This window comes from Apteryx mantelli, chromosome 4 (assembly GCF_036417845.1).
Source record: "Apteryx mantelli isolate bAptMan1 chromosome 4, bAptMan1.hap1, whole genome shotgun sequence".
Lineage (NCBI taxonomy): Eukaryota > Metazoa > Chordata > Aves > Apterygiformes > Apterygidae > Apteryx > Apteryx mantelli.
Window position 1 is genome coordinate 50,802,504 of NC_089981.1, and position 27,956 is coordinate 50,830,459.

At 44.5% G+C, this 27,956-nt stretch overlaps 1 protein-coding gene across 1 annotated transcript in view; it reads left to right on the forward strand.

The window, feature by feature from the left end:
- Positions 1 to 5,479: 5,479 nt before the first annotated feature.
- LOC106498089 (deubiquitinase DESI2-like) overlaps positions 5,480 to 27,956 on the forward strand; it is a 57,205-nt gene continuing 34,728 nt past the window's right edge. The window contains exon 1 of the mRNA XM_067296543.1: positions 5,480 to 5,554. Within this exon, the coding sequence (XP_067152644.1) occupies positions 5,516 to 5,554 (39 nt within the window). The 5' untranslated portion in view covers positions 5,480 to 5,515. The remainder of the gene's footprint in view (positions 5,555 to 27,956) is intronic.

The following is a 27,956-nucleotide window of genomic DNA, read 5'->3' on the forward strand; positions in this document are numbered from 1 at the left end:
ATGCAAATTATTGCTACTGTGTAATCTACCTTTTAACTGCATGCATTGGCTGCTCTGGAGCCGTGACTATATGTAATGTACCATGAATTTGTATTAGTAATAATATTCATAACTACTTGCCTAGTCCTGAGCATCAGAAAGAACATGAATGTTCAGCATTTTCATCCCAGTTTCCAGGCTGAAAGTTTCTATGAGTGTTGACTGACTGTAGGTTGACAGTGCTGCTTTAGGTAAACAGAGGTGGTAAGAGTCCAAACTGAGTCCAAACTGTCAGGGCCCTGAATGCACTAACAGGCCTTACTGGCCCTGACCAGCCTCACCTGGGGCCTCCCCCAACCCCTGCCCATGGGCCCAGGAGCTCCATTTAAGCTCAGGTGTGGGCACCCAATCCCCTGCTTGAGCTACGCAGTAGGAGCGCTGGTCTCCAGCACACCCACAGACATGCCTATGCCTGACCCTGATGATCTGGACATCAACCCGCAGACTGACTTCCCAGCTTTACCTCAGACCTGTCTCATCACTATGGGCCTGACTGGCAATCACTGGGCTGTGTATGACCCTGGTTACTCTCACTGGACCTGATCCTTACCCTGACCTGCAGACTGACTTCCTAGCTTGACCTTGGACCTGCCTCATCACCACAAACTTGCCTGATGATTTGGACTTGTGGTTGAACCTGGCTACCATCTCTGGGGCTGCCTTGCTCACTTTGCTCAGGGGTGGTGGGATGGGCCCTGGCTGGTGAGGCATCTGCCATGCCAGGTGTGTTATTGTGCTCAGTTCCCTGGTCCCTATCTCTTCAGGAGCAGCCAGCTCTTGCTGCTCCCTGTCACAAATGACCAAAGATTCAAAAGTGGGAAATGGAAATACAGCTGCAATGAGAAGGGAGACAAAATGCAAAATCAAGAGTGACTCTATGAACTCTGTGCAAATATTAATTTTGCTTCCTGCAGTTAATAGCATGCATTTAGCTTTCAGCTACACATTCCCACTGTCTCGGATAAGATCCTTTAAATGGTTGAAACACCCAGGATGACTACTTTTCCTTCCTTCTATGGTGCAGTCTGAAGTTACAATATTTCACGCATTGCCTTACACGGGGCCCAGCACAAGTCCTCTCCCCTTGCTGGCTGAAAGTTTCCTGTGCTGCTTTCCTGTCCCCAGTTTCTCCCAAATCCCATACTCAACAGTCAGACCAGAAATCAGTGAGCTCCATGTTCTGTGTGAGCTTCTCAGGTGGAAGTGACATAACTTTTCAATCAAAATGCCTTCTGTGACATGCCAGAAACAAGGGTACAAAGCTCCAGTACCCACCAGGGAGGTGATTTATTGTAGATGGAAGAAGAGCAATGCGACTCTCTTTACATTCCAGAACACCCTCCACCTTCCTCAGGGACCTGATAAAATACTGTCTCTAGTTTTTAAAAGGCTATTTTATACTTCTTTAAAAAGGATAGAGTCTTGGCTAATGTACTCAGAATGTGATAATGGTGACAACCTGATGTGGGCAAAAGCACTATAAAGAATCCAAAATGAGAAGTTGTCAGAAAGCATAATGGACATCCAGGGGTGGTGTACCTGATGTGAAGACAAGACTATTAACGTGTCTTGAAGTTTAAACTTGGCAGCCCAGCTGTGAAATATATTTGAAAGCCCCATTGTCTACTGGGTTGCTAAGGAGCCTCTGAAAGTGTGAGAGTAAATTAAGGAAAGGTGTTAATTTGAACTAGAATTCATGAATAGCAATGCACGTAGACAAATCCTTGGATACCACCACTATCTCTAATACATCCATTAGTTCTCTCTTGCACTGCTGTTCTTTTGTTCTTGTCCCTAGAGGAATGTTACAGAAATCGTTATAGTATCCAGCATGGCCACTCTGGTAACTGGGAAGCTGAAGGAGGTGGCTGAAATGCTGTTCTTTGTCTCTCAGCTGCAGCCTCAGCCAATATACCAGATAATTATTGAAGGTTGTACCTGACTCTTGGTTTTCTAATCTATGTTACGTGGCAACATTATTATCATTCTGACCCATTCCACTTCATCTAATACTAAGAGGAATTCCTCTACACCTTTGTATTTGCAATTCATTTTGCTCTGTAAAAACATTAAACTTTCAATTCGTACTGGGGTGCCTATTGACAGCAGGATTATCTACAGAATTGTACTCAAACACCAGAAATAGGCTGATACCAGTTAACAAACTGAACTAGTCTGACTTGTCCATGAAACACTTCAACACAGCCCAAAGCAAAGCAAGCTTTGTAAACAATTTAGATTAGTGTTAAACAGTTTAAATTAATGTTAGGACATTTGTATCCAGCCTTCTGTTTGGAGTCACAAGTCTCCTAATATGTAATGGGGTAGAAGGATGATCCTTCAAAGGTTCACTCAAAGCATTGATTAGGCTAAGTGACTTTGTGGAACAGCTTCTTTCCATGAATATATAGGGAGCCTAGAGCAACTACATTTATGATTTAGCTCTCACAGTTACATGTTTCGAGTTAGGTGGAGTGAATCCAGGTCTTAATGTGTGACATTTACAGTCTACAGAAAAAGTCCTCTAAATAGCAAATGCACATTTAGCCAGGCTTTGATCTTCTAAAGTAAGAAGATGAGTTTAAAAACAAGCTTTTAGCTTTACATCTTTTTCCTCTTCTATCTCTCAAATTTGAAAGTAGAATTGTCTTAATTTATAACTGTTTTTTTTTCTTTTTTCATCCTAGGTGATTATTTAAAAAATGTTTTTAGGACAAAAATGTCTAAGCTTGTGCCTCCCTGTCACCTCTCCCAAATCCTAAGTATTTATAGATGTCTGTCCCTGCAATGTGGACCTGTTTTAAGTCTCTTCATTTATTTTAGTGAATGTTGGTCACAGCAGGCGCTGGAGTTAATTTAGCAAGTAAGCATGTAGACAAATTGTGGGTAGAGCTTGTGCACTGCTAAATCAGTTGGTCTAATATCAGCTATTCCCTCTCCTTTCCCTTCCTTGTACCTTTAAATCATCACCACAGCAACACAGATACAGGAGGTATTGCACCCAAAAGTGGTAATCTCAGGGTACCTTTGACAGTTAGTAGGGGCCCTGGGGGATTCAGCACAGGGTTTTTCTTAGAGGTTAGGGCATGAATGATGGTACTTAGCACCTTACAGAGGGAGCCTTTCATTGCTTCACAGCCTTTAAAATGATGATTTGGTATCAATCTGTTCCCTGAGCAGTATCTGGACTCTGAGATGGTAGGAAAGAGGATGCATCCTTTCCACCTGCACAAACTGCTCCTGCAGGCCCCAGGCCACTGCAGCCAGATGATAAAAGGCACCTCATAGGGAAGTTGGGGTGGACTGGTTAGAGAGGCCTGGGAGGCTGGTCAGGGCATGGCCCTGGCCCTCGCTGTGCAACTCATGACTCCTTTGCCATCCCAGGACAGGGTGTGCCCTGTGCCAGATATCTAGCCTGATGAAATGACTATCCTGCACGCCCAGGCCTGAACCATGGCTCTGCCCTTGCAAAGTGCAAATGCATGCAGTTAGGATGAAGAAGATCATGGTCTCCTTGGGCACCAAGTGGGGGAAAAGTTTCATCACTGGCTGTTTGGGACCAGTGCTTAGCCACGTAGGACACCTGCTCGATCTCCTTTCACGTTGCCTACCCCCGCTGCAAATCCTCCTGCATGCCCATAACAAGTCATTTAAAGGGCTGCAGCTCTAAGGTCTCGTCCTTCCACTCCTTACAAGGAGAGGCGAGCCCCTCTCCTGGACAGGATGGTTCCCATGCAGCTGAAGACAGTATCGGGAAGGGCAGGGGCATGCTGGGCTTTGCTGATGTAACAGGCTCCCTGCAATTTTCATTCAGATCTGGTTGGCTGCGAGCTGGCAGAGAGCCTCAGATACGCCTCCAACTCAGATGAGGTCATTCCTGCTTTTTTTTTTTTTTTTCCATGCTGCTCCAGAAGGGATCTGCGGTGTCTCAACATTTAAGGTCAGTGTGCTAATTTCCACACCACCTCAAATCTCTGGGTGCAGGAACCCCCTCCTCCCCTCGGCAGCACCCCCTCCCAGCACCATCATAGACCTCGTTTTCCCTTTAAAGAGAAAGGAGGAGCAAAAGGAAGAGGAATTTACCGCAATGGATTTTATAATTGACTCTCGCATCCAGGGGAGTGTTTGCTAGCAAGAGCTGCCCAGGCCCAGGCCTTTACTACGCGAGTAAAGTAGCTCCAGGACGGAAGAAACTCCAGACCTTGCCGCTGCCAGAAGTGAAACTACTCGCCCTGCCCTGTCGCTTTTCCCCTTCCCCGCCCTCCCACCGTGGGCCATGCAGAGATGCATCCAGCCAGTGCAGGATGGGGTGGGTCCCCCAGGCTGTCAGTCAGCAGGGGCTGCGCGGCCCGGGACGAGCTGATTCCGAAATAAGGACTCGCCCCGGCGGAGAGCAGAGCACGCACAGCCGGGGTGTAGGAGCCGGGGGTGCCCGGCCCCGCACCGTGCCTGGAAGCACCGCCCGCTCGGCATCTCCCTCCCTCCGCCCCCGGCGACGGGTGATCCTGGGCCCACTAACTTCGGCGCCGACGCCAGGTCTGCCTGCACGGCGGTGGGCAGGATGGGGGTTGCAGCACCCCCCCCTTGCCCCCGGGGCAACCAGCCCTTTACTCCTCCTCCTCCCACGGCCGAGCCCCGCGCTGGAGCTCTTCAGGCACAGCTTCTCCGTGATGCCCTGCCAGGGGCGGGGAGCCCTCCCCGGAGCGCCTGAGCGCGGGCCGAGCTCCAGCACCGCGGACAGCTCCCGACTACCGGCGGGCCGAGCCGCGGTACCCGCGCGCAGCTCCGGCGGCCCGAGCCCCAGCACCGCGGACAGCTCTCGACTACCGGGCGGCTCCCCGCGCCTCAGCACCGCGGACAGCTCCTGGCTCTCGGCGGGCCGGGGCGCGGGGTGCCGCCGGGCTGTGCCCCGCCGGGCTGTGCCCCGCCGAGGTGACCTTGCTGCCGGCTCCGGACCTGCTCCGTGCCTCGGTGCCCCGGTTTACTGCGTACGTCGGCTGGCAGCCTCCGCTGTACCAGTGTGCCGCTCTCCTGAAAAGGACGCTGAGAGATTTCCCCTCTCCACACACACCCGCTTCTCCCACGGAGCCAGGAGAGGGCTCATCTCTGAGCACGGAGTCTGTTCGTCTTCTGTGGATGGAGATTTACAAGCCTGGACGGTGCCTGGTAACAGTGGTGCGCTAAAGAGTTAGAAAGAAACCTTGGATCTGTTGCGCTATGGAGGGGTAACTTCCCCCCCCCCCCAAACAAACAGCAAACCCAGCCCAAACCTTTCTGCCTCCCTGCAACAAACTTTACCTCCTCCCCCCTCCCGCGAGAATCCCCCTTTCCTCCTCCCTCCATGCTCCTTCCTTCTGAGACTGTAGGATGAGGCATTTCCTTCTATCTGGCTGAGGGTAAAAGCATATCCTGGGGGCAGTGGCACACATCTGGCAGGGACTGAAAGGTTTAAATCCAGCCTCCACTGCAATCAACAATGGCAAACGAACCGGTGATTCTGAATGTTTATGATATGGTGAGTATGAAACAGTTCTGATTGTGGGGGACAGTGGGGCTGGGTGGGAGCCTGTGCTTTGATACAGACATTGTAAGAAGAGGAGCAAAGCACAGATTCCCAGCAAGGGTGATCCCCCCCCAACCTTCTCAAGAATGTCATGTTCTGGTAGTCAGAGATAATGGTGGTCCTGGCTCTTTTCTTTGAAATGTCCAGCACATTGTGCCAGATTACAGGTAAAACTGTGCTGGATTTTCTGCAGGATCTTGCATGAGCAGCACTGGGTGGGGGAAGGACTTTTTAATTTACAGTGTCCCAGTTAGGGAAGGAGATGTGATCACCTCTCTCTTTGTAGGAGCCAATTGTGCTTCATTTCTGAGTGAGCAAGCACATCCAGGCTGTGGAGAAGAGAGTAGGGGTATCACCAAGGGAAAGGGTAAATCTGTAGAACCACAGTAAGGAAGTGGTTTCCAGGCTAACAATCTCAGTTGGCCCTTTGTATGCATGAGGTTATAGTTAACTGTTGTCTCTGAAGGTTAATTTTAATGACAGGAGTAAGAAACAGTTGAAACTGGTGAGGTTTCAGCACAGGGAAGAGCATGGGAACATGCTGCTTGGACATACTTCCTGAAAGTTCGCAGTGTAGCGAGTGGCTTTCCTTGCCCTCCTCTTGCAAGGGGAAGTGTGTGTAGGAATTATCTGTGCTAACAAAGTAAAAGATCCAAATCCAGTCCTTGGCACGAGCTCCCAGAGAGAAGAGGGCTTGGCACAACCTGTTTGCTCTCTGGTCTGGGACAGGCTCAGGAGAGTTGTGTTCAGATAAGGAACATTTTGATGGTGATTTATTCCCCTCCCAATTTCTTTTATGAGCCAAAGATTAAAAAAAAAGGGGGGGGGGTTTGAGATCTTCTAAAAATTTAGTGAACTTAACTGGGGAAAATAAACTTTATGAGGCCCAGGTGCTGACTAGGCTATAAATATGCAGCTCCATACCTTTAGGATTTATGGCATACATCTGCTTTTTGTCACCAGGCCACGACAACTTTCACCAGGAAGCCCACAGAGTAGTGTGGGTTTCCGTGTTGGGGGAATCCTGATAATAGACACCAAAGAGATTAGGAGTAGGTAGTTGTAAATGCCAAATCTCTTCTTATTGAAAAGATTAAGTGATCTTTTGTTGGCTGAAAAAGCTGAGGTGATTCCTGAGGGAAGAGGGAGCAGTAAGGGCTATTCGGGTAGGACTATATCTAACGGTATTGAAGGACTCTCTGAAAAGCACAACTAGAAGAACTTGAAGCTGCCTCTTCTAGAGCCACTATTGGGAAATTTGAGCAAGTTGGTGTAAATTCCTTTCCTGAACTTTGGTCATCAGTGCTTAATGGTTAATTGCTTGACAGACTCAACTGTGGACTTTCCCAAAGCTGTCCTTCAGTCAATAGCTCTTGTAACCCAAGTGGCTGGTGGCCAGTGGTTGGTAACAAAGGGCTGGCATTACAAATGCACCACAAGAGTTCCTAGCTAATAGTTTGAAGATGGTGGCAGAGACTTTGTTGCCCTTATGTTATATCCACTCTCTTCCTTGCATTTTTTCAGTTTATTCTCCAGTAGGCTGTGGTCTAAACTTTCCTCTGTCAGCCACTTTTGAGATGCCCCAAATCAGTGAATGTACCACTATTGAGTTGAAGTGATCTGGACACTCTGATGGACTCAGTCTTTGCCTTTTTTTCCAATGATTGATTGACACCAAAGATGAGGCCTAAAGGAAGCAAGGGAGAAGGGATTCACTGTTTGTGGTCACTGCACACTGAAGTGGACACCCGGCCATAGTGAACTGAAGTGAGGTCATCAGTTTAATTCAGACTGAGTAATTTTTTCTGCCTAGCAATCCATGAAAGCCTTCATGTGTCAGTACTAACCCTATGATTTCTCTTCAAGTTAATACTCTCTGCATAGAAACCATTCTCGTATATGGCATGGGTTTGGCTACCACTGAGTCACCTCCAGCTCAAATCCTACATTACAATTATTGAGGCTACATACTTTTCCACTGCTGCTATGATTTTGACACCACGGAGTTTGGAATGTAGCCATGCAAAATTTGCACTTTGTTATACTGTGGTGGGGAATTGCGGGGGAACTGGGAAATGAGCACATTTGCTTCAATGACTGTTGGAAAACTAGTCTCAATGAAAAAAAAAAAAAAAAGACAGCTGGGGATAACAATTAACTGGAGTTTAAAGCTCTGCTTTCCTGACAAGGAACATGACCCTTGTATGGCATCTGGAAGCACTTACACTGCAGGAAAGCTTATCCTTAGGGCAGAAGTTCAATTATGGGCTTTGTGCAGCTATGAAATACTCATTCTGTGTTGTCTTGTGTATTCAAAGATTATGGTCATTTATCTTTTCCCCACTGGATATGTAGCAGGCCTCTTTAGAAAAAAATGCTTGTTTTAATGAGGTGTTTTGAACAAGTAGCTGAAGCGGGTAGATCTATTATTAGTCTTTTTTTTAATTTAGCATAAAATAGTTGAGCAAAAATCACTGGATATTCTGAGTGTGCAGAATACCATCATTAAAAGCAATTCCCCTCACCACCAGCAAGCAGGGTGATTATATCCTGTTTTGTCTGTTGCTAAAGAGCTTGCACACATCTGTACACACTTACAAAAAGGAGAAAGATGGAGAACTCTGCTGCTGAGCCAGATTACTGAACTCTGATTTAAGATGTAAGTCTGAACACAGAGTAATAGCATGGATCAGGAGTCTGATCATGGATGAACCTCTTCCCAAATTTGAATCCTGTTCTCACATGGACTTACTCTCTAAGTCAGCAGCTGTTTGGAGACCTGCATGAAGTGACTGGATCTATGAAATTCGTCACGGAGGTTGCTCTATCAGTTATGACTTTGCCTTTGGAAGGAAATCAAATTCCCCCTCATAATTAGCAGCTCTCCTGTCCCCAAACCCATGTTTATCGTAGACTATATCTTACTTAGATTACAGAGCTGACTTTCTTCAGCCAGGATCTCATCATGTTTCCTCATTGCTTTAATTATTTGTGGCTTGCTTTGGAATAGTCAACTAAATCAATGTAACATTAATGAATGTCATTGCCTTAAATCAGACAGAAGAGTGACTCCAAATATTTCCTAAGTTAAAAATCTTTAACAAGCTAGCTAAACATATTCCACTGAAAAATAGTCCATTTGGCAGAGATTCAAGCTGAGGGCTCTTGTAATACTTTCAGCTTATGGTACAGCACATTTATGCTATGAAATTAAAAGCAGTGAAATTTATCTCATTGCAGACCTGCTTTTATTACAGGTATAATTGTCCTGAATTTCCACTGCCTTTGCAGCTGATACAGACCAACCTATCATTTTGATCTGCTGGTATTTTTGCTTACACTTTATGCTGGTGTAAAGGAGCCCCTGAGATGTGTTGCAGAAGTGAATGAGAGCCCCAGCCAGCAGGGAGCATCAATGTAGGGTCTGTTGTGACAAGTAGGCCGAGTCTCTTCCTCAGTCTTGTCCCTCTGTTATTCCATTGATTCCACTGAAATTTGTCATCCTCTCAGGAGTGAACGAGAGGACAATAGGATTCAGGTTACTGCAGGCACACTAGCTCTGAAATTTTTTCTGTGATTGCTAACTTCAGAGAGATACCCAAAAATGTAATTATTTATGTTGCAATCTAAATGGCTGATAGCAAAGGGTGGCCCTGCAGATGACTGACTGGGATCTATCTTGCTTGACAGACTATGGGGTGAGTGTCTTTGTTTTGGTTTCCTCATCACACCACTGAATGGATTATCAAAGTGGCCCTGACATAAAAACGAACACAAAAGATACTCTTGTCTCCACTGCAGTGATAAGGGCCTGTGTTCTGTGTTCGTAGTATTTATTGTGAGCAGCCTGTATTGAAGTAGGGGTGGCATTTTGGTCTGAGGATGTGAAAGTTTATGGTCGTGTATGTTGTTTCCAGGAGGGAAGCAATTCTAAGGGAGGGCAGTGACACAAACTCACTGGGAGGGAAATCTGTACCTTGTCTTCAACATGATGGTCAGAAGGAAGTGCGGTGCAGCAGGCAGGTCCCAGCACTGGAGTGCAGCTGGTGGCCTGTGCTCCTGAGCAAAGGAACTGCAGTTCTAAACTGATTGCTCTTTTTTTTTCTTTCTTAAGATTTGTACTTTCATATTTAAGGGCCCAAAATTGCAATAAACAGCCTCAGACATCACAAATGGCTCCATTACCATGGTAAGCTCCAAACCTCCTTGCATTTTGCATGTAGTTACTTAGTTTGTTACTAGCTGGTGACTCTGGAAGGGGAAATGACATTCAGTTCACTGTGACCACAGGGTGGGCTCTTGGCACAAGCCAGATGGAGTGAGGTCCTACCAGCAGAACAAGGGCTGAGGAAACATTGTGGGGTGGCAAAGCAGCTCCTTCATTCTTTACAAGTGTCTGTGGTGAAACAAACTACAGTACTGGACAACCACAGCCCAGTTCCTTGTGCATGAGCCCTACTCTGTGTTTGCTGTGACCTGTGTCCCTGTTGCCAGAGAGTGGGCAGGGGTGGGGAGGGAGAAGGAAGGTATCGCAAGTAGGTGCTAGTCTTGCTGAAAGGAAGAAAATGAAGGGCAGATGCTGAAGGCTGACCTTGATTGTCCTTTCTATGTTAACAATGTTGTAATGGCTCACCAGGGCTGAGTATGTTGTAGTGAGACTGTCCTCCTCTCTGGGAGGGGAGAATTAGTTTCAGCTGTACCAAGAAACATTGACCATGGCTCTGTGTAGCCAATCAGCTTGTGGACTCCCTCCAGGGGATGATCAGAAGATGATCAGAGCCTGTGGCTCTGGTGGGGGAAAGGGTTTTGAAGAGTTTGTTTTTATCTAGTTTTACAAACAGCTGCTAGTGTAAGTTACTTCTAGTTAGAGCTGAGCTCAAGCCAAGGTCAAGGAAAGAGAGCTAGCATGAGGATGCTGGGTCAAGAAGGAGAAGCTGCAAGAAGCAGTGTGGCTTTTCTATCAAGCTTGGGAGAGGGGTAGGATTCTTGGACAAGGAGGTTGTAACATGGGAACCTGCATGCGGCACTCTGCAGCAGACCCTGGGTTAGGGTAAGAGTTGGATTGTGTTTATTCTGTGTGCTCTGAGAAGAGGACTGTGAGAGAGTCCCTGAGTGGAGAGAACAGGCCAGTGGCCTGTGAGAAAAGGCTTAAAACTAATGGGTCTGTATGGCAGTAGTGGAAATGTATAATAGCATTAAGCCAGTTTCTCTGATACAGAGTAATATTATGGAGGTATGAGTTGCTTTTTCTCCTGCTTTTGCTCTTTCCTGCTCTGTAGCTTTCAGCATTTCGCTTTAACATGCATTACTTGCATCCAATTTGGAGGTGATGACCTGTGTGTATCACTGAAAACCAGCACAGACTTAAGAATCCTTCATTGGCTTCCTATACAAGTGAGGCAGAAAGGATGAGACTTGGGGCCACTATAATTAAATGCTTTGGGACTGAAGAAATAGAAGTCCTTTATATCTCTAGCTTGAGTACACAAGGAACCTTTGATGTATTTTAGAAACAGCAAGATTGTAAACAGAACACCTCATTCTGTGGGGTGAATGTTTTAAGCACTGACTGGATCATGGAACACTTTATTATCTCTCTGGAGGAAGGAATAAGTCTAGTTACTCAGAAAAATGTCAACAAATTTGTGATTACTGTAAGTAGAGGTCTCAGATGCTCTCAGCTCACTTAGTCAGAAGGGTGAGAAATCCTATTGCAGGTAGAGGCACCTCTGCACTGCTCATTAGTTGTCTGTTAGCTGCTATATGTGGAGAAGTACAACATCATCTGATTCTATTTGGTATTCCAAGAAGCCATGCAGAAAGTAAAGGGACTTTTTCATCTAGTAGGTTGATAGCTGCAGGGTTTCTGGCTATGATGAGCTAAAGAGATGCTTTAAGTCAATAGAGCAACTTGTGGTCTTAAAAATGAAGTAATAGAGAGCCACTAGGAATCTCTTCTTTCTTCTTCTTCTTTCGTACATTGGCCAAATTTAATATGTTTAACAACCCCCAGACAAAACAACAAATATTGCCTTTGGGAGATTTTAATTAAATTCTGGCAACTCTTAATATATAAAAATGTTGTTCTGAAACAAAATCACCACTTTTAAAAAAACATTAAATGGTATGTTTTGACTCTTCCTAAAAATGTTTGCCAGTCATTTCTGGCCAAAACTGTTTGCCAAATCTGAATCATTTCAGTTCTCTAGAACAGTGTTCACTTAAAAAGTTTTGCCATTTTCTTCTTGGAAGGACTTGGTGAGGGTGTGGTATTTTTGTTTTTCCTGTGTCACTCTGCAAGCTTGTAGGAATTCCTTCATCCATAAATAAGACCCGGCTAAGAAAGAACTGGGGTCTCATCTGCTCTTTGACAGGCTTGTTGTGGGGAAAGGTTAAAGATAGATCCTTAAATTGCTCAAATAACACGCAAAAACTTCTGATCTTGTTATTTTGTTTTACCTCTGCCTTCATTTATCCAGAACGTTATTCTGCTGTCCTTGTACTATGTCAAGAACATCATACTGGATAATAAAACAGAACGGTGAGACAGCAGTTGCCCAGTACCTAGTAGTGCTAGTTTCTCCACAGTGCTGTAGTATTTCTTATGTAAGCTCTAAACTGCTTCTGTTTCTATGAGTAATTGAACATGCTGCTGGTCACAGGCTGTAAGTGAGGGGAGGACCTGCTGGATCTCAGATGCTTGTTTCTGTGCCTTTCTGGAGCTTGTAACTCTACTTCTGTGCTGGCTTCTTTGTGGGACTGGGTTTAAACTGTTAAACTAAGCTTATGCTGCATAATAAGTCTAGGGTTCACAATCATTCAGGCAAAGTAATGGTCTCACTGTAAAATCTCTAACATTGTACTGTGATACTTGTTGTTATGGGCCCCAGAACTCTCTGGGAAGACTCTTGGTTAGTGCCCAGAGAGCTTGGTTAGTAGCAGAGAGCCTACTACTTTGCCTGAGAGAGGAGGCAAACACAGCAGAGAGAACCTGCTCTAACTGGATGTCAGCAGAGCCCTGAGCCCAAGGTATGAGAGGGAGAGGACTTTGCAACCAGGAACAGCTGCAAAAATGATCAGTAGACTATCTAGATTGCTTCACTTCTCTTGAACACAACCTTTTCCAATGTAAATGGCCATTACCTTAAATAACAAAACAAAAGCCTTTTATGGCAAAACTTGAATTTCTATTTTTGAATTAATCAAAGCTCTGGTTGAGTAACGTGGTAGTATGTGCAGATGGAGAAAACTGGGCTTTGTTTCTGCTCCTCTTCTCCTCCTAGACTGCATGAATTTAACCTGAGTGACAACAGACTGACCTCAGGCAGGTCAGTCATAAAGTGGGATTGCTCACTTGCCCTGCTTGAACTTGGGAGAGGAAGGAAAAGGAAAGTGGTCTGGTGATGCAGAGCACTTGGCTGTAATCAGGGCCTGATTCAAGCCCAGGAGAAAATGATGAAATGAACTAGACATCCCTTCTCTCTTGTATTTTGGAGAGCAGAAATCAATCAAAAGACAAGAAGATAAAGCAGCTAGTATATTGAACTTCAGCTGAATCCGTTAGTTCAAGAACAAGGAATCAAAACATGCTGGGCATCCAATCTAAACTGATTAGGAAGCTAAACAGTATGTGGCATGGCCTGGGTTAATAAGTCCAGCAATGAAATGTGCCCATTTATGCATAATAAATGGATTTTTGTTGTCTTAGCAACAGCCTGGAGATGTGTCATCTATCAGGATAACAGTCTGTTTTGATGTTGTCAGGGTGACAAGCTGGGTACCTGTCCGTGTTACTGCTGATATCCTTCAGCATTGCAGTTCTCTAGCTGACTACCCTAAGCTTATGCAGGAGATGTTTTATGAGCTCATTCTCTTGATGGTACACAGAGCATTCCTATCTCCAGCTACAGTATTCATCCTATCAGTAAGCTCATTGAAACAGTGCTCTGTTGCCCAGTGGACTGACTGGAACTGACTCATTCCAGGGCAACCTGGGAATTCTCATTTCTGCTAGTCCTCCATGTGCTAAGAAAGCTGCTCCATAACACTCTCTCCTTTACATCAGCACTGGCAAATATAAGAAACCTTGATGTGTAAGCTTGCTTAAGTTCTCTTTACTCAATGTAAAAAAAAGAATAAAAAAAAATTATGAACTCTGCATCTGGAGCAAAGCTGCACAGGTCCTATCATCAACCCAGCTCCCACACCAGTGCCCTTGACTCAGTTTCTGTAGTTAACAGCGTGACTTAGTGTCTCCAAAGAACTCATTTCAAGCCAGCCTGAATGCTCCAAGAGACAGGAGTTGGCTTGTTTATGGGCAGGGTTGCAGGTGTAAATCCAGGGGCTTGAAGCAAGGTCAGTCTTAGCCTAGAGATATAGAAAACATTTGCTGCTACTGGAACTTATCCTTTAACCTCATCTACAGGCAAAACTGCCATCCATTGACCTGTCTCTGGACATGGTTCTAAGCAACTCTGAGACAAAATGATTGTTTCCTCTTGAAACCATACGGAAGTTGTTTTCCAGTGAATTTTCTTTCGAGCTTTTTGGGTTTGTCCCAAATATCAAAGCAGATTCCTTTTAGTACATGACACTTCTGGCAGCAAGATTTAACCTCTGGCTTATTAGGCTGTCAAGGTTTCTAATATCACTCAGGTAATTAAAAGAAAAAAAAATACTCTTAGCACTGATGAAAGCTGATAGGTTGACAGTGCTGGAGACTGACACTCTTTTTTTGTTTACCAAACAAATCCACATTGGCAGTGGCAAAGCAGACTTTTCTGCCTTAGGGACCTCAATGCTGGTCTATGGGTAAGAGCTGCTCTGCTGCTATGGCTCAGTTGGTCATCTGGCTTCCTATTGAGGCAGCCCATGGGGACCATTTATGCATGGGGACTTTGGCTATGGAGAGCTGAGCACTAGCAGTGGAAACAAAGCTGCTGTGTTGGAACAGCCGTCAGATCTATTTCTAAGTGTGGTGATGGGCAGGTATATACTTGTGCATTAGTGAGACGGACTGAATTTAAATCAGTGTCCCAGGACTGAAAGCTACTTTAGTGACCTGGGTTGCCCTTATTTTTAATTCTGTGTTTTAGTCCCTCTTGTTCCTGTCATTATGCCAAGATGACATATCCAAAGCTGGGGGAAGCAGATATCAATCAATACATTAAATTTTTATTTCTGCTGGGGATGAAGAGAAGCAAAATTCACAAGTTTGGTAACTCTAGCAAATTGACTCAAATTTTTTAGAAAGCAAAACAATGTTTGGTGTTCTGGATAAACACTGGATGTTCTTGAGTCTGACAGACCTAGAGGAGTGAAAACAGATATCCCCTACTTCAGAGATTTATCTAATAAACACATGAATCAGATTTATTATCCCAGAACAAAATGTGAGGCTATGTCCTAAGAGTGGAAAATTGTTTAATTGGTAACTTAGTCCTTCAGCAATGAACCTTAAGGTGTCTGCAGAAGCAAAGATAAGGGAAATGCTGTGGGTTACAAATGATCTCTTCGTGCCCCACTTGATAGGCAGGGATGCTTATTTAAAGAAGCAAGTGCCAGGTGCTAGAAATGCTGAAAGCATTTCAGCCTGTTTGGTAAGCGGTCTTCATCATGTGGGTCAACACATGGGTCATGTGCCATGTGACTACTGGAAGATCCACATCTCTGGGAGACTGAGAACCTGGTACATGAGAGAAACCCAGCACAGTGAAGGCTCCATTGATAACACAGTTTGCTGAACTTCAACCCTGTCTCTTTCACTGTGCTTTTTCTATAGTATTACTTAAAGCTGCAAGGAACTATCAACCCCTTAGCTGCTCTCTTCAATATCTTCTGCTAGTGATTTATACTGGATATTGATGTAAGAAAAAAGCTTGTTTCACAGTGACTGCTGCTTCAGGGTCTAGAGTGCATGAGGAGCTCAGGATGCCTCCTAGAGTGAGTTACAGGCCTTGCCATAGGTTAGCTTTCCCTAGATATGTGATGACAGAAAACAACTTACATTCTTCTAGACATCTGTTCTTGGCTTATCTGTGTGTCTTTCTCTGTTTCAGGCTCCTTGGAGCAGATTATAACTGCCCTATTTTAGTCTTCTCCCCCAGCTCCGGATTAGCTTGGTGAATGTGAGAAGTGACAAAAAGAGATGATCAAGAGGTTAGGCATGGGACTAGTGTCTGAGAAGTCATCTTCTACCTTGACTCTGTCAATGACAATGAAATCTTGGGCGGGACATGGGGCAAGATCCTCAGCACACATCTAGTTGGATGAGAAAAGGCCTGGGATGTAGGTATCTCTGGGCAGGGCTGGGGTGCTTTCTTGGCAAATCACTTATTCTCTAGAAAAAGAAGGGCTCCATTCAGCTGCCTAAACACAGGGATCAAGGGCCATTTTTGGATATCCGTCTGACCTCTGGCTTTCTTTCAGGAAGGGTCCAGGTCTCTTCTCTCATAGGTCCCATCTCATAACTATCACCCCTGGAGAGATGTCTTGAAAACATCAGGGCATTTCAGATGGCATGATATGCCCAAGCAATTTGACATGAGTGCTATTTATGTGCTAAGCAGAGGAGGAGGACGATCAGTGGTATTTTTGCCTTCTGCTTTTACCATCTAGTATGCTGATTCATCTAGAGTGACACAGACCTTGTTCAAATCCCTGAAGGACTTGAACACATCTACCGCTTCACACAGGTCTGCCATAAAAGCAGGTAGCAGGGCACTCTGAATCTGGTTGTTTTGTATCGCTCGTGTCAAAGCATCTAATTTTTCTTTGAAATACCCATTCAGCAGAGGATTGGTGTTTTTATTGGATTCTAGCTGTTCCAGCTGGGTATCCTCACCACCAGGTTACAGTGTTATTCAGAGTGTTCTCTGGCCCACTGAACATGTAGATATTTTCGTATGTGGGAATTTCACATGTAGGAATTTTTCCTTCCTTTTATATGAAAGGAAAGTGCTTCATCAGGAAGGACTGAGAAGTCCTGAATCCAGGATACACTATGAGAGGGTGGCTAGGCTGCTTCCCTCTGAGGCAGATGGAGAGCCAAATCTCCTCTGGCAGACTGAGGAGGTTAGAAAGTTGGTCTCTCCCTTCCTGGATGAGTGCTTGGGCTCCTGGTTATAAGGTACAAGCAGGAAGCACTTGCTTTTCCTTGTAAGCAGAGACCAAGCCTCACCCTTCCCTCCCATTGCTTTGTTTTCATTTCATGCAGGGCACTTTTAGACAGATGTCTGGTTTTATTTGCTCTGAGATGATCTCTTCTGCCCTTTCCTCCTTAATTGGCTACCTAACCTGAGAAAGGCAATTACTTGCGCAGCCTTTCTTCTGAATCTGTCCCAGCACTGAGTGCACACATGCTAACACATCTTTAGAGTTACCCCTGTGCTGGAGGCATTGTTGAAAGCCAGGAAGACAGTTTGGGAGGCTTCTGGATCTGTGGAGGTCAGACCTAGAAATAGGTGTCAAGCTGAAATCCACCCACCTGCTTTGGCTGAGCTCTGTCTCCAGTTTTAACATTCATTCTTCTTGATTGTGGTGTCATTTGCTGTGCCCTTGTTCTCTCCAATTTTTATAGGTGCTTGTTATCCAAGACAACTGGAGGTCTTCTCTCTGGCAGCTCTTTAGGATGCAGAATAGACCTGCTCGACTTTCTGCTGTTGGAGTGTTGTGCGTTTTGTGCTTGTTAGTGTGGGGATACTGGGGACAAATGCACTGAGGAATGGGTTAGGGTTATGTTGAACTAAAACAGTGGAGATTAATTCCAGCGTAAGCCAAAAAGAGAGACAAACAGATCAGAGAGGCAAACTAAATGGAAGTGTTTCAAGCTCAGATGTTGTTCTTGGGACCAGAAGAAAGTACTGTGAAACTTTTCTCTTTCTACACTCCTGGTTATATGAACATATGTAAGCTGTGGTTTCTACAGAGCAAAAACCTCAGAAAGTAAAAATAAATGCAAACCATGTGGATCTGTGCAGATTTCACTTGTGTTTTATCATCTGGGCCAAATTCTGGCTCTTCCTTTGGGCAGAGTGCTGCTGGCAGGAGAAACAGCTGGAGGCCTTGGGCAAGCAGGCAGGATGGGATACCCCCAGGGGGAGGGGGAAGAGGGAGGGAAGAGAGAAAGATGTCTGTCCCAGAGCTTTGTTTAATTGGCTTGGTCACGCGTCCTTCTGGCGTTGTGGTACTGCTGAGCATACTCTTCAGTCCCTCACTGTTCAGGCAGAGCTAATGGGAGGGAACACTTCATCTGGGAGCTGAATCAAGAGGCAAGAGAAAAGGGAGTGGGGATGGAGACACTTCTTACACTTCTTTCCTTAGCAGTTTTCCTTCTTCCCTTCCACAGGACCAACCAGAAGTTGAACAATTTCAACACTTTCTTTTGCAGCTCACTCTGTTTCTGAGGAGAGAGCAGGGGAGCAGGAAGCATGTTGGAATAAAACTGACATCCTATCTTCCAAATCCATCTCTGTAGAAAAGTCATGCTAGGAGGCTAACACGTGCATCTGTGGCTTTTCAAGTGCTGTTCATAATACAGCATGTCATTGAACTGTTCCAAGGATTCCCTTTGTAATGTGTAATTACTTTGAGATATGCAGTTCAGTGCCTATTGCAGCTGCTGTTTTGGATAATCTTGATACAGTTAAAGCTGTCGCTGGATCAAACAAATTTATGCAGATGGAAATTTTAAAGTTAATGTAAAGAACAATTTTATAGTCTCTAACACATCAGGTGCTTAAAAATTCTGTACTTGGTGCATCTCTACTTGAATTTTACCTCTCATACCCACAGGACTTTGAAGCATGCTTCCAGCTGTCTGTTACCTCTCATGAGGTCTCAGAAGTGTCTCATTAAAGCTGATGTTAAGGCCTATTAAATACATGAATGTGGCTTCTAATGATGCATCTCATTTAGGTGAGTTGTCACCAGGAAGTGGCAGGGATCATTGCTACTCTGATCCCCCAGTGACAAGGGTAGCAAGAGCCACCTGGAGAAATGCAGGATAATACCTTCTTATGTTTTGAGAGACAAAAGGCAAAGTGCCTTGAAAAGGCTGCTGACTTCCTAGGGAGAGACAAACCTTGCCACCTTCTCACCCTAACAGCTCCCCCTCTCCCCCTGCGAAGTGCAGCCTCAGCTCACAGAGCCTGCAGATGGGAGACATCTGTCCTTGGGCTCTTGGTGTCTCCAGCCAGTTAATTATTAATCATCACAATATCCCTTATGTCAAGCATCTTAAATGGCCATGAAGCATGGAGAACTGTTTTGTCAGCCAGATCAGAAAGGCTCTAGTGTTCTGCCAGTCATGTTATTTGTACAATTGCTATTCTCACAGAGAGCTTAGGTGCTCAGGGATGAGCAAAACCAAAACACTGGTTATTGAATCTAAATCCCATACCAGATGACCTGGTACCACCAGAAACATGGCAGGAGGGGCAGTATACATCAGGAACAGAGAAACCATAATAGAAGATAAACCTTGTGTCATGGATCCTGCAATAGTACTGGTGATGTACCATTGAGTGTTTAAAACTGTAATGCTACTGCAGTATAGGTATATTGCCCATTATAAGCACCTACTAGGATTTTCAAAAGCAGCTAAGTATTTATCTCCCTTGAAAGACACCTGAAGGCCCCTTAAATCCTGGGAGGAGCAATTATTTACCTCTGATTCTTGGCTGTCCATTGTGGCCCTCTCTGAGGTGCTGCTGCTTACTCTTCTACTAGAAACAGTGAGAAGCCTCAGCTTGCATGTGGCTCTAGGACTTGCCTGCTCTCTGTATTCAGCCTGTGGGCTAGTCTAAAAGAGAGACTGACCAGAGACAGATCAGGGAATAAACGCGAAGCAAGTAATTGCTTGGTTTGTATTGAGACTTAAGGCATGTAATGTTGGGTGTATTCTCAGACATGAGAACCTGACCCTAAGCCTTTTCCAGCTGGAACTACTCTATTGAAAAGGGAATGGCACCAACACTTTATTTCTGTTTTAGTTCTGATAACTTACATTGGAGCAGATCTGAAAACAAACAAAAACCCTAGCTACTTTCCATTCATCTGTAGGGCAGTTTTTCCAAGAAATAAATTTGTTTCCTTCTGTCTGTCTTCAGCAGAAGAAGCATTTTAAATAACATCCTACTCCAAGGATCACCCAAATACGAAGACAGAAATGTCCTGCTGTCTTTTTTTTGCAGTGACACAATCTACTCACCTTTTCTAAACAGTCCTGTAGCCTGCAGTCTGCACTCGTCGCGGTGGTATCTTTCATTGAATGCTGCCAGCCTTTGAGCACTTTGTAGAAGTTTGCCAGAGCACTCTTTAGTAAGAGCACATTTCTAATAAGCTGCTTCAGTTGACAAGTGAGAGCAATCTTATACTTCTCTGCCACCATTTAAAATCCTTGGGTGATGCAAGTAAATGAGTAAATGAACCCATTAAAACAGGATCATACATGAGTTAAACTGGGCTCTTTATTGTCGCTCTGAAATGTTTAGGGCCTCAGGTACTTGTATGTTCTCTTCCATCTTTCCTTCTTTCTCAGAATACCATGAAGAGCAAAAGAAATGATCTGACAGGATGCTTTTTTTTTTCCTCTCTCAGTAAATTGATAATAGATTATTACTAATTAGCACAGCCAGGACCCAGTTCACTCATATTCCATCCTCTATTAATAGAGCATGATAGTAGGATACCAACTCTTATTTATGTGTAATAATAGATGGAGAGATATGATTTTCCTCCCTTCAGTTCAAACATAACATCATGTTCAATGACAACACAATGTTTTGTGAAAAGTATAAGTGCTCTGAACATGTGGGAATCAAAAGCTCTAAACAGATTGTGTAATGCTGCCAACAATTCATGTCCTTGGACCCTAGCCGAGAACAACCAAACCTTCATTTTGAGTAAATCACAGGATTTTGAGAAATACCAAAGCTTTAGTCCTAGTTCCTACCTCAGTCAGTCTTCTGGCAAGTCGCTTCAATCTCTTTGCCGTGGATCATCTCGTCTGTAAGCAGGGAGAGTGCTTTTGTTGGTGTGGGAGGAGATGCTTCTGGGATGCTTGAGAGGTTAAAACGCTACCTGTTTTTTGATATCTGGCATGTAACTGCCTGGGTTCATGTGATTCCTAGAGGAATATGAAACAGCAGCAGGGTTTACTGGTGATAGGCTGAGGGACAGCAGCCTTACACCCCACTGTCAGCACCATCACAGCCTTGCTCCCACTGCCTCTGTGGCTGTCCCTGGCCTGTGTGTGAATCCAGAGGTCTCTCCTTCCTTCCCTCACTAGATCCTGCTTAAAGCAGGGGTGGGGAGGTTTCTTTTATCAGGCAACCCACACACCTGCTCCTGGCCTTTGCTTTAAGTGGCCTCTGACCCCATAAGGCAGATGAGTATTTAAAGGCAGCTGTTATTTCTGTCATTATCATCCAGGCTTCCTAGGAGAAAACTGCTGGCTTTGTGACAGCTGAAATCTGATTCAGAGGGAGCTTTTTACTTCAGCAAGTACAAAAGCAATGGGAGAATGAAGTAAGGGGGAGGGAGCGACAACACTCAATTTGTAGTGCATTTAATTCTGTCAGAAAAGCCCAAGCAACTTAAGATGACTGTGTGCAAATCAGACGTGCCTATTGCAGCACAGTGGATGTTGTTCAAGGGACTGAGAATGCAGAAACAGTGTAGCTGGTGAATGCTCTCGAAAAAGAAATAATGCAGTGCAAGCAGGCTGTGTGCCATGCTTCTTGCCAGGATACATTAGCTACCGCTGAGTTCTGTGCTCCAGGGGCTGCTGATGGTACTTGCTGGTTTAAAGCAAGTCTGAAAATCTCTGTGCTGTGTGGCTGTTGCAGGTACTGCAACAGGAGGGTACCCAAAAGATCTGCTAAGCCTTCACCCTAGTCATTTCTCAGTCTTCTTCAGTGTACTTCTCTTCACAGCACTTCTCCAGAGAAGGAAAAAAAACTGTTATTCCCATCTTACAGCTGAGAACCTGGCATGCAGACAGACTGACTTGTCTAATTCTTAGGTGTCTGGTAGCTGTGCTGAGTCTCTTGGGTTTTGATTTAGAGCTGTTTGTGAGACTGCTTTTTCCTCTCTTCCAGCTGTGACTGTTGAAAATGCTCAGGATTCTTTTTAAGGATGGTGATAGATGTCTCAAAGCAAAGCATTTTAGTGAGGCTTCCCAGTTTACCTGTGCTTCCCTTTGTTGTAGTTCAAATAGTTTCCAGCAGTGGAGGGGATTATGGGTCAGGAGTGCTCTTCCACTGCTCACTCTTAAACTGAAAACACAGGCTCACTGTTGATTTCCCATTTAAAAGAAAACTCATACAATTTCATGTTGTACTGTGACACCAACAGATTCAGAGTTGGTTCTTCCCAAACCAGTTAATTCACATAGCAGCTCTGGGAATATAATTCAAGAGGCCTTCCAAAGACATGTCGCTTAGTGAACAGGGGTAGATGGGCCAGAGCATGAAGGATAAATGCCCTACTTGTTTCCCATGACTCTGTACAAGCCTTGAACTGAGATAAGAAGAGATGAGGAGAAACAATTGATCCTAGTTTTGCCCAGTGACTAGACGGCAGGATTGCATGTATGTTAATCTATCAAAATTCATCCTCTGCATTAGAAGTGAAAAAGACTGTTCTGGGCCTGTCTGAAGTCATTATGCAGGCCATATTACATAGGTTATCATTTAATTTGATGGCTAACTAATTTGAAAGTCTTCTCATGTTTTATCTGGGGCTTGTCAAAATAAAATCTCCCTAGGATTTGGGGGATTGGAAAACAGTTACATTACACACTAGTGCTACTTGAGAGGACGAGGTTAAATGCTGCATGTACGTATGTGCTCTGGGGACAGCTCAACAGACTGCAAGCTTTTGGAGAGAAGTAGCCTAGCAAAGGAGGGGGAAAAGCATCTGTCAGTAAATAGATGGATAAAAATGCTCTGTGCAGCTTTTAAGAAGCACCAATCATCTTTAACTTTGACAGGTGGCAACAGGGAGGAGGGGAAAGGGATTCAGAGAATTGTGTGGGTGGTAAAGAAATTAATCCTAATGAATTGGAAGAGAAAATCCACAGTGGACAGAAAGCTTTGGATTTCTGCCCTACTGGATATGGATAAATGCAAGAGAATCCCTTTTGCATGCAAGAGCTAATTGGGCAATTACAATGTAATCTTGAAACCTTTGCTTAAACTGTATCCTGACTATCAAAGAGTGAGGCGGATTCCCTCCCAGCTGTTCATAAGGCTTGCCCAGAGTCTTTCAAATGGGAGTCTGAAATAGGTCACCTCTTTTGTTTCTCTTTGGGGACTAAAACTTCTCTGTGAATTTTTTTTTGTTTGTTTTTTTTTGTTTTTTAATTACTGTGCTGTTATGGGAGAACTCATTTCCAAAGTTTCCTTTCAATATTTTCATTGCTCTTCAAACACAAGAATATACTAATGTAACAATGGCCAAACTGGCTCAGACCAAGGGTTCATTTAGTCTAATATTCTTCTATTGGTGTCTGCTTGTGGTCACTGTGGGAGACAGAGCAGGACAAGCATATATGACATTTCCATCTAACACTCTCCCAGCTTCCAAATATTTTCAGCTCTGGGGCTTTTCTGAGCTTGACCTCTGTCCCTTCACTAAGCTTTGGTGGATCTTTCTTCCATTCAGTTCTCTTGAACAAATGTAACTTTGTGCATCCACATCCTTTAGCAGGGAGTTTGCAAGTCTGCACACTGGTGGAAAAGCAGCGCTTTTTGCTTTGAACTGGCTCCTATTGGCTTCCTTTGATGGTTGTGTATCAGACAGTGAATAGTCAATTCCTATCTATGCTTTTCATGCCACTTATTATCCTGCAGACCCCTAATGTATCCCTTTGTCTCATGACTGGTTAGTTTTCTTGAAGATATTTGCTGAGGAATGTCATCAAAAATCTTTTAGAAATCTAAGTTAACTATGTCAATGAGATCGGCCTTTTCTGCATGTTCATTGGTTTCTCCAAAGAATTCTAAGAGGTTGGTGTCACAGGACCTCCCCTCACAGTCATGTTGATCCTTACACAAAAGATCATACTTATTAAACTGTCCACTACCTCTAACCTTTATTACAGCTTTTACTATTTAGTTCAGTCTAGATGTCAGGTTTATAGACTTGTAATTCCCTGGATCACGTATGAACCCCTATTTAAAGTTTGGTATTATAGTTGCTGCCTTCCTGTGCTCAGGTCCCAAGGACATTTTGCATGAAAGGTTGCCCATGATCTTTGGTAATTCAACTATTTCATCCCTTAGGTGAATATTGTTCTACCCCTAGGATTCTTTAGGGCTGATTCTGTCTATTTGTATCATAAACTTATCCATGTCAGCTTTAGATAGAGCCTCTTCTGATTTACCCCACTCTTCCTACTCCTCCTCCAAAAATAAAGGTGGGAGATTCAGGCACAGAAATCTCATCAGTTTTCTTCTGGTGGAAAGAAGCAAGCTCTGATGCAAAGATTTCATTCAGTTTCTCTGCAATAGCCATGTCCACTCTGAATTCTCTGCAATAGCCATGTCCACTCTGAATTCTCTTATAGCTTTGTCATCAGTCAGCCCTATGGACTTTTCTTTTCTGATATGTTGAAGGAAGGAATGAAGGAATAGCTAAATGTTATTAGCCTATTTTTTAACCTTTTTCTGGTCTGACTAGAAGCCACAAGAGATAATGTTTTCATCTGCTTTTGAAAGCCCAGGCTCTCGAGACAATTTGGATGGGCAATGATCAGTAAGAGAGCTCTTTACCTGCAGTGCTCTCTGTTGGATACCTTGGAGTTTTCCCACACCAAATTTGTGGGTCTGTGGTTTCTACATCTTTTACATGACTGTGCTTGAGCTAAGGCTTGAGTGCTATAATGACAAACAGTTGCACACTCCAAATAAATTGAGTGTATGGGTGCTTCCAAAAGACTTTAAAGCTCCTTGTATGATTGGTTCCTGTCTACTTCAAGCATCTTCCAAATGCTCTCTTGTGATATGGGGCATATTATTCTCCTTCCTATCCCTCCACTGAACATAGTCAATGTTCCTTCTCTCGGAGGGAGTGTTTTTCTTCAGATCGGACACCAACACAGTGATTCAGCATCAGACTGGTCTTGTTCACATCCTTCATCTATTACCATCTGACCAAACAGATGAAAAAGAGCCTGTACCTGGGTTGGACTGAGTTGGAAGGGAGAGCAAAGAAGACATCCTCAAATGCAAGTCCCCAAACCCCACTAGTCACAGAATCACAGAATCACAGAATGGTTGAGATTGGAAGGGACCTCTGGAGATCATCTAGTCCAACCCCCCTGCTCAAGCAGGGTCACCTAGAGCACATTGCACAGGATTGCATCCAGGCGTGTTTTGAATATCTCCAGAGAAGGAGACTCCACAACCTCTCTGGGCAACCTGTTCCAGTGCTCTGTCACCCTCACAGTGAAGAAGTTTTTCCTCATGTTCAGATGGAACTGTCTGTGTTTCAGTTTGTGCCCGTTGCCTCGCGTCCTGTCGCTGGGCACCACTGGGAAGAGTCTGGCTCCATCCTCTTGACACCCTCCCTTCAGATACTTGTACACATTGATAAGATCTCCTCTCAGCCTTCTCTTCTCCAAGCTAAACAGGCCAAGCTCTCTCAGTCTTTCCTCATAAGAGAGATGCTCCAGTCCCCTAATCATCTTTGTAGCCCTTCACTGCACTTGCTCCAGTAGTGCCACATCCCTCTTGTACTGGGGAGCCCAGAACTGGACGCAGTACTCCAGATGTGGCCTCATCAGGGCTGAGTAGAGGGGGAGAATCACCTCCCTCGACCTGCTGGCAACACTCTTCCTCATGCACCCCAGGATACCATTGGCCTTCTTGGCCACAAGGGCACATTGCTGCCTCATGCTTAACTTGGTGTCCACCAGCACTCCCAGGTCCTTCTCCGCAGAGCTGCTTTCCAGCAGGTCAGCCCCCAACCTGTACTAGTGCATGGGGTTATTCCTCCCCAGGTGCAGGACCCTGCACTTGCCTTTGTTGAACTTCATGAGGTTCCTCTCTGCCCACCTCTCCAGCCTCCCCAGGTCTCTCTGAATGGCAGCACAGCCCTCCAGTGGATCGGCCACTCCTCCCAGTTTTGTATCGTCGGCAAAGTTGCTGAGGGTGCACTCTGTCCCTTCATCCAGGTCATTGATGAATAAGTTGAACAAGACTGGACCCAGGACTGACCCCAGGGGGACACCGCTAGCTACAGGCCGCCAACTAGACTCTGCGCCACTGATCACAACCCTCTGAGCTCTGTATTAATGTTCAAGTGATGTAACAACCATGGTTACAAGATTACACAAAATAGAAATGAAGCTCATGTCACCATTTCTGTCAAAGACGAAAAAAGATCCGTTGGTGGCTGGTATTTATATATTCAGCACTGTTTTCATGCCTGGTTACCAGGAAGCTGAAGCTGATGAAGTGTAGCAGACCAAGCTGTGTACTTGTTCTCATGGCTCATGGTGTATGAATGCACCTTGAAGGATAAACTAAGCTGGGAGGGAGAGTTAAGATTTTGCTTCTCTTGTGGCTTCATCCTTACGGAAGGAGGCTGTCCTCTGAGTGGGATAACTATTGAGACAGAGGGTGTAGGTATTTCCAGGGATGCTACAGCACTGCTGTGCAAGTGACCATGTTATGGAGGAGGATGTTTAGGCGAAAATTGTTTCTATGAGGACGCTTGCCATGAACAAATCACCTTTGGGAACTTCTGCTACAATACTGGGCCCAATTCTAGCCTTGGTAACATAGAATAAGTTGGACTCAAGATTATTAAAGTCAGTGGAACTATTTTACTGGAGATTAAAATGGTGTATGTGAAAGGAGGCTTATTGTCAGTCTTTCCATGGTTGGCTTTGTACACACTCTTAGGGATGTTTGCTTATCACTAGCAGGGCATCCCATGTAAACCAGAAAATTAAAATGTCTGTCCTTTAAGACTTAGTTGTATATTTGCAGACTTTATGTGTGTTTTTGTATATGTAATGTATGAGCAAATATATACTGTTTTCTTGTGCAAGTTTTATCTATTTTTTTTCCTGCAGAATGAGATAATCCTCTCCTGCTTACAGTATGCCGGTGTCTGCCTTGTCCTGCTATTAATGAATTATTTCATAGCAACTGTGAACCCTAGCCACGAACTGTTATTATACTATGTTTCATGGAGACACTGTGTAAGGCAGAATAAGGGATAGTTCTGGCTCCAAAGAGATTAAAGCTGCTTTTCTACTAGATCTGATAGGTGAGTCTAGGATGCACGCAAGCAGCAATTGGTTTATTAATGCCATCTGACAACCCCAATTTCTTGCAAGCAGAGAGCTCCCACAGATGCAAACATTTCTTTGGTCATAATGTCTAGTCAGATGCAACCTTTGTATCTATAAAGTTGTATACTGATTTTTTTAATCCTTTTTTGTCTCTTCTACTGGAAGTGAGGCTGAGCAAAAGATTTTGAGGTGTTAATGTGATGCACAGTAAAAGAAGTCATATAAATGCTACCAAACTTTAGAGTAGAAATTGGGCGGTCTCAGATCTATCCATCTATCAAGCCACTTGCATAACTTTCATTGCTGCCATGTCTGGATACTTCCCTGGTATATAGGAATAGAAATCTTTCTTTTCTCCCAGTCTGCAGGATAATTAGCTTACTTAATTTATATGTTCTGAGAGCATTTGCATTCCCTAGCTTGCTTAAGGGAACTTAATGAAGAAAAGTAGTGCAGAAGAAATGAGATCCACATCTGTTGTACAGTCGGATTTGTCTCTTGTAGTGGTCATGTCCATAGCCTAGACTGAGTCCAGCTGTATGGAGTTCTGCCCTTGTTTACTTGTTCTATTGACTGAACATTGCTTAGGGCCAATGGAGCACTTTGGAAAGCATGTAGTGATTTTTTTCAGGTCAGGTAGGTCTTTGGCTCTTTGTGCAGCACTTCCAGGGGAGTATGGAACAGACTTTGGTGTAGTGTCCTATTATTAAGAGTATGGGCTTTTATTGTTGGTATTGATCAAAACGGGGGTGCGCTTGGAGTATGCTCCTTCACCCTTGCAAGTGAGTTGCACTGAGAAAGATGGTGGGCCACTGTCAGCTAGAACTGAATAACGGCCTTGTTTTGCTACAATAGGTACCTGGACATCTAGAAGGTCCTTAGAAGGACCAAACCAGAGGGCTAGTTTAATCTGAGAGCAGATGTCTCTGATACTAGAGGATGTTCTGAGGTAGATGAGGTATTTAAAGTGCTTACCTCTTTCTCCTACATTAGCCTGGCTACAGTTGAGATTAGCTGTCTACTCTGCATGCAGTAGAATTTTTTGGC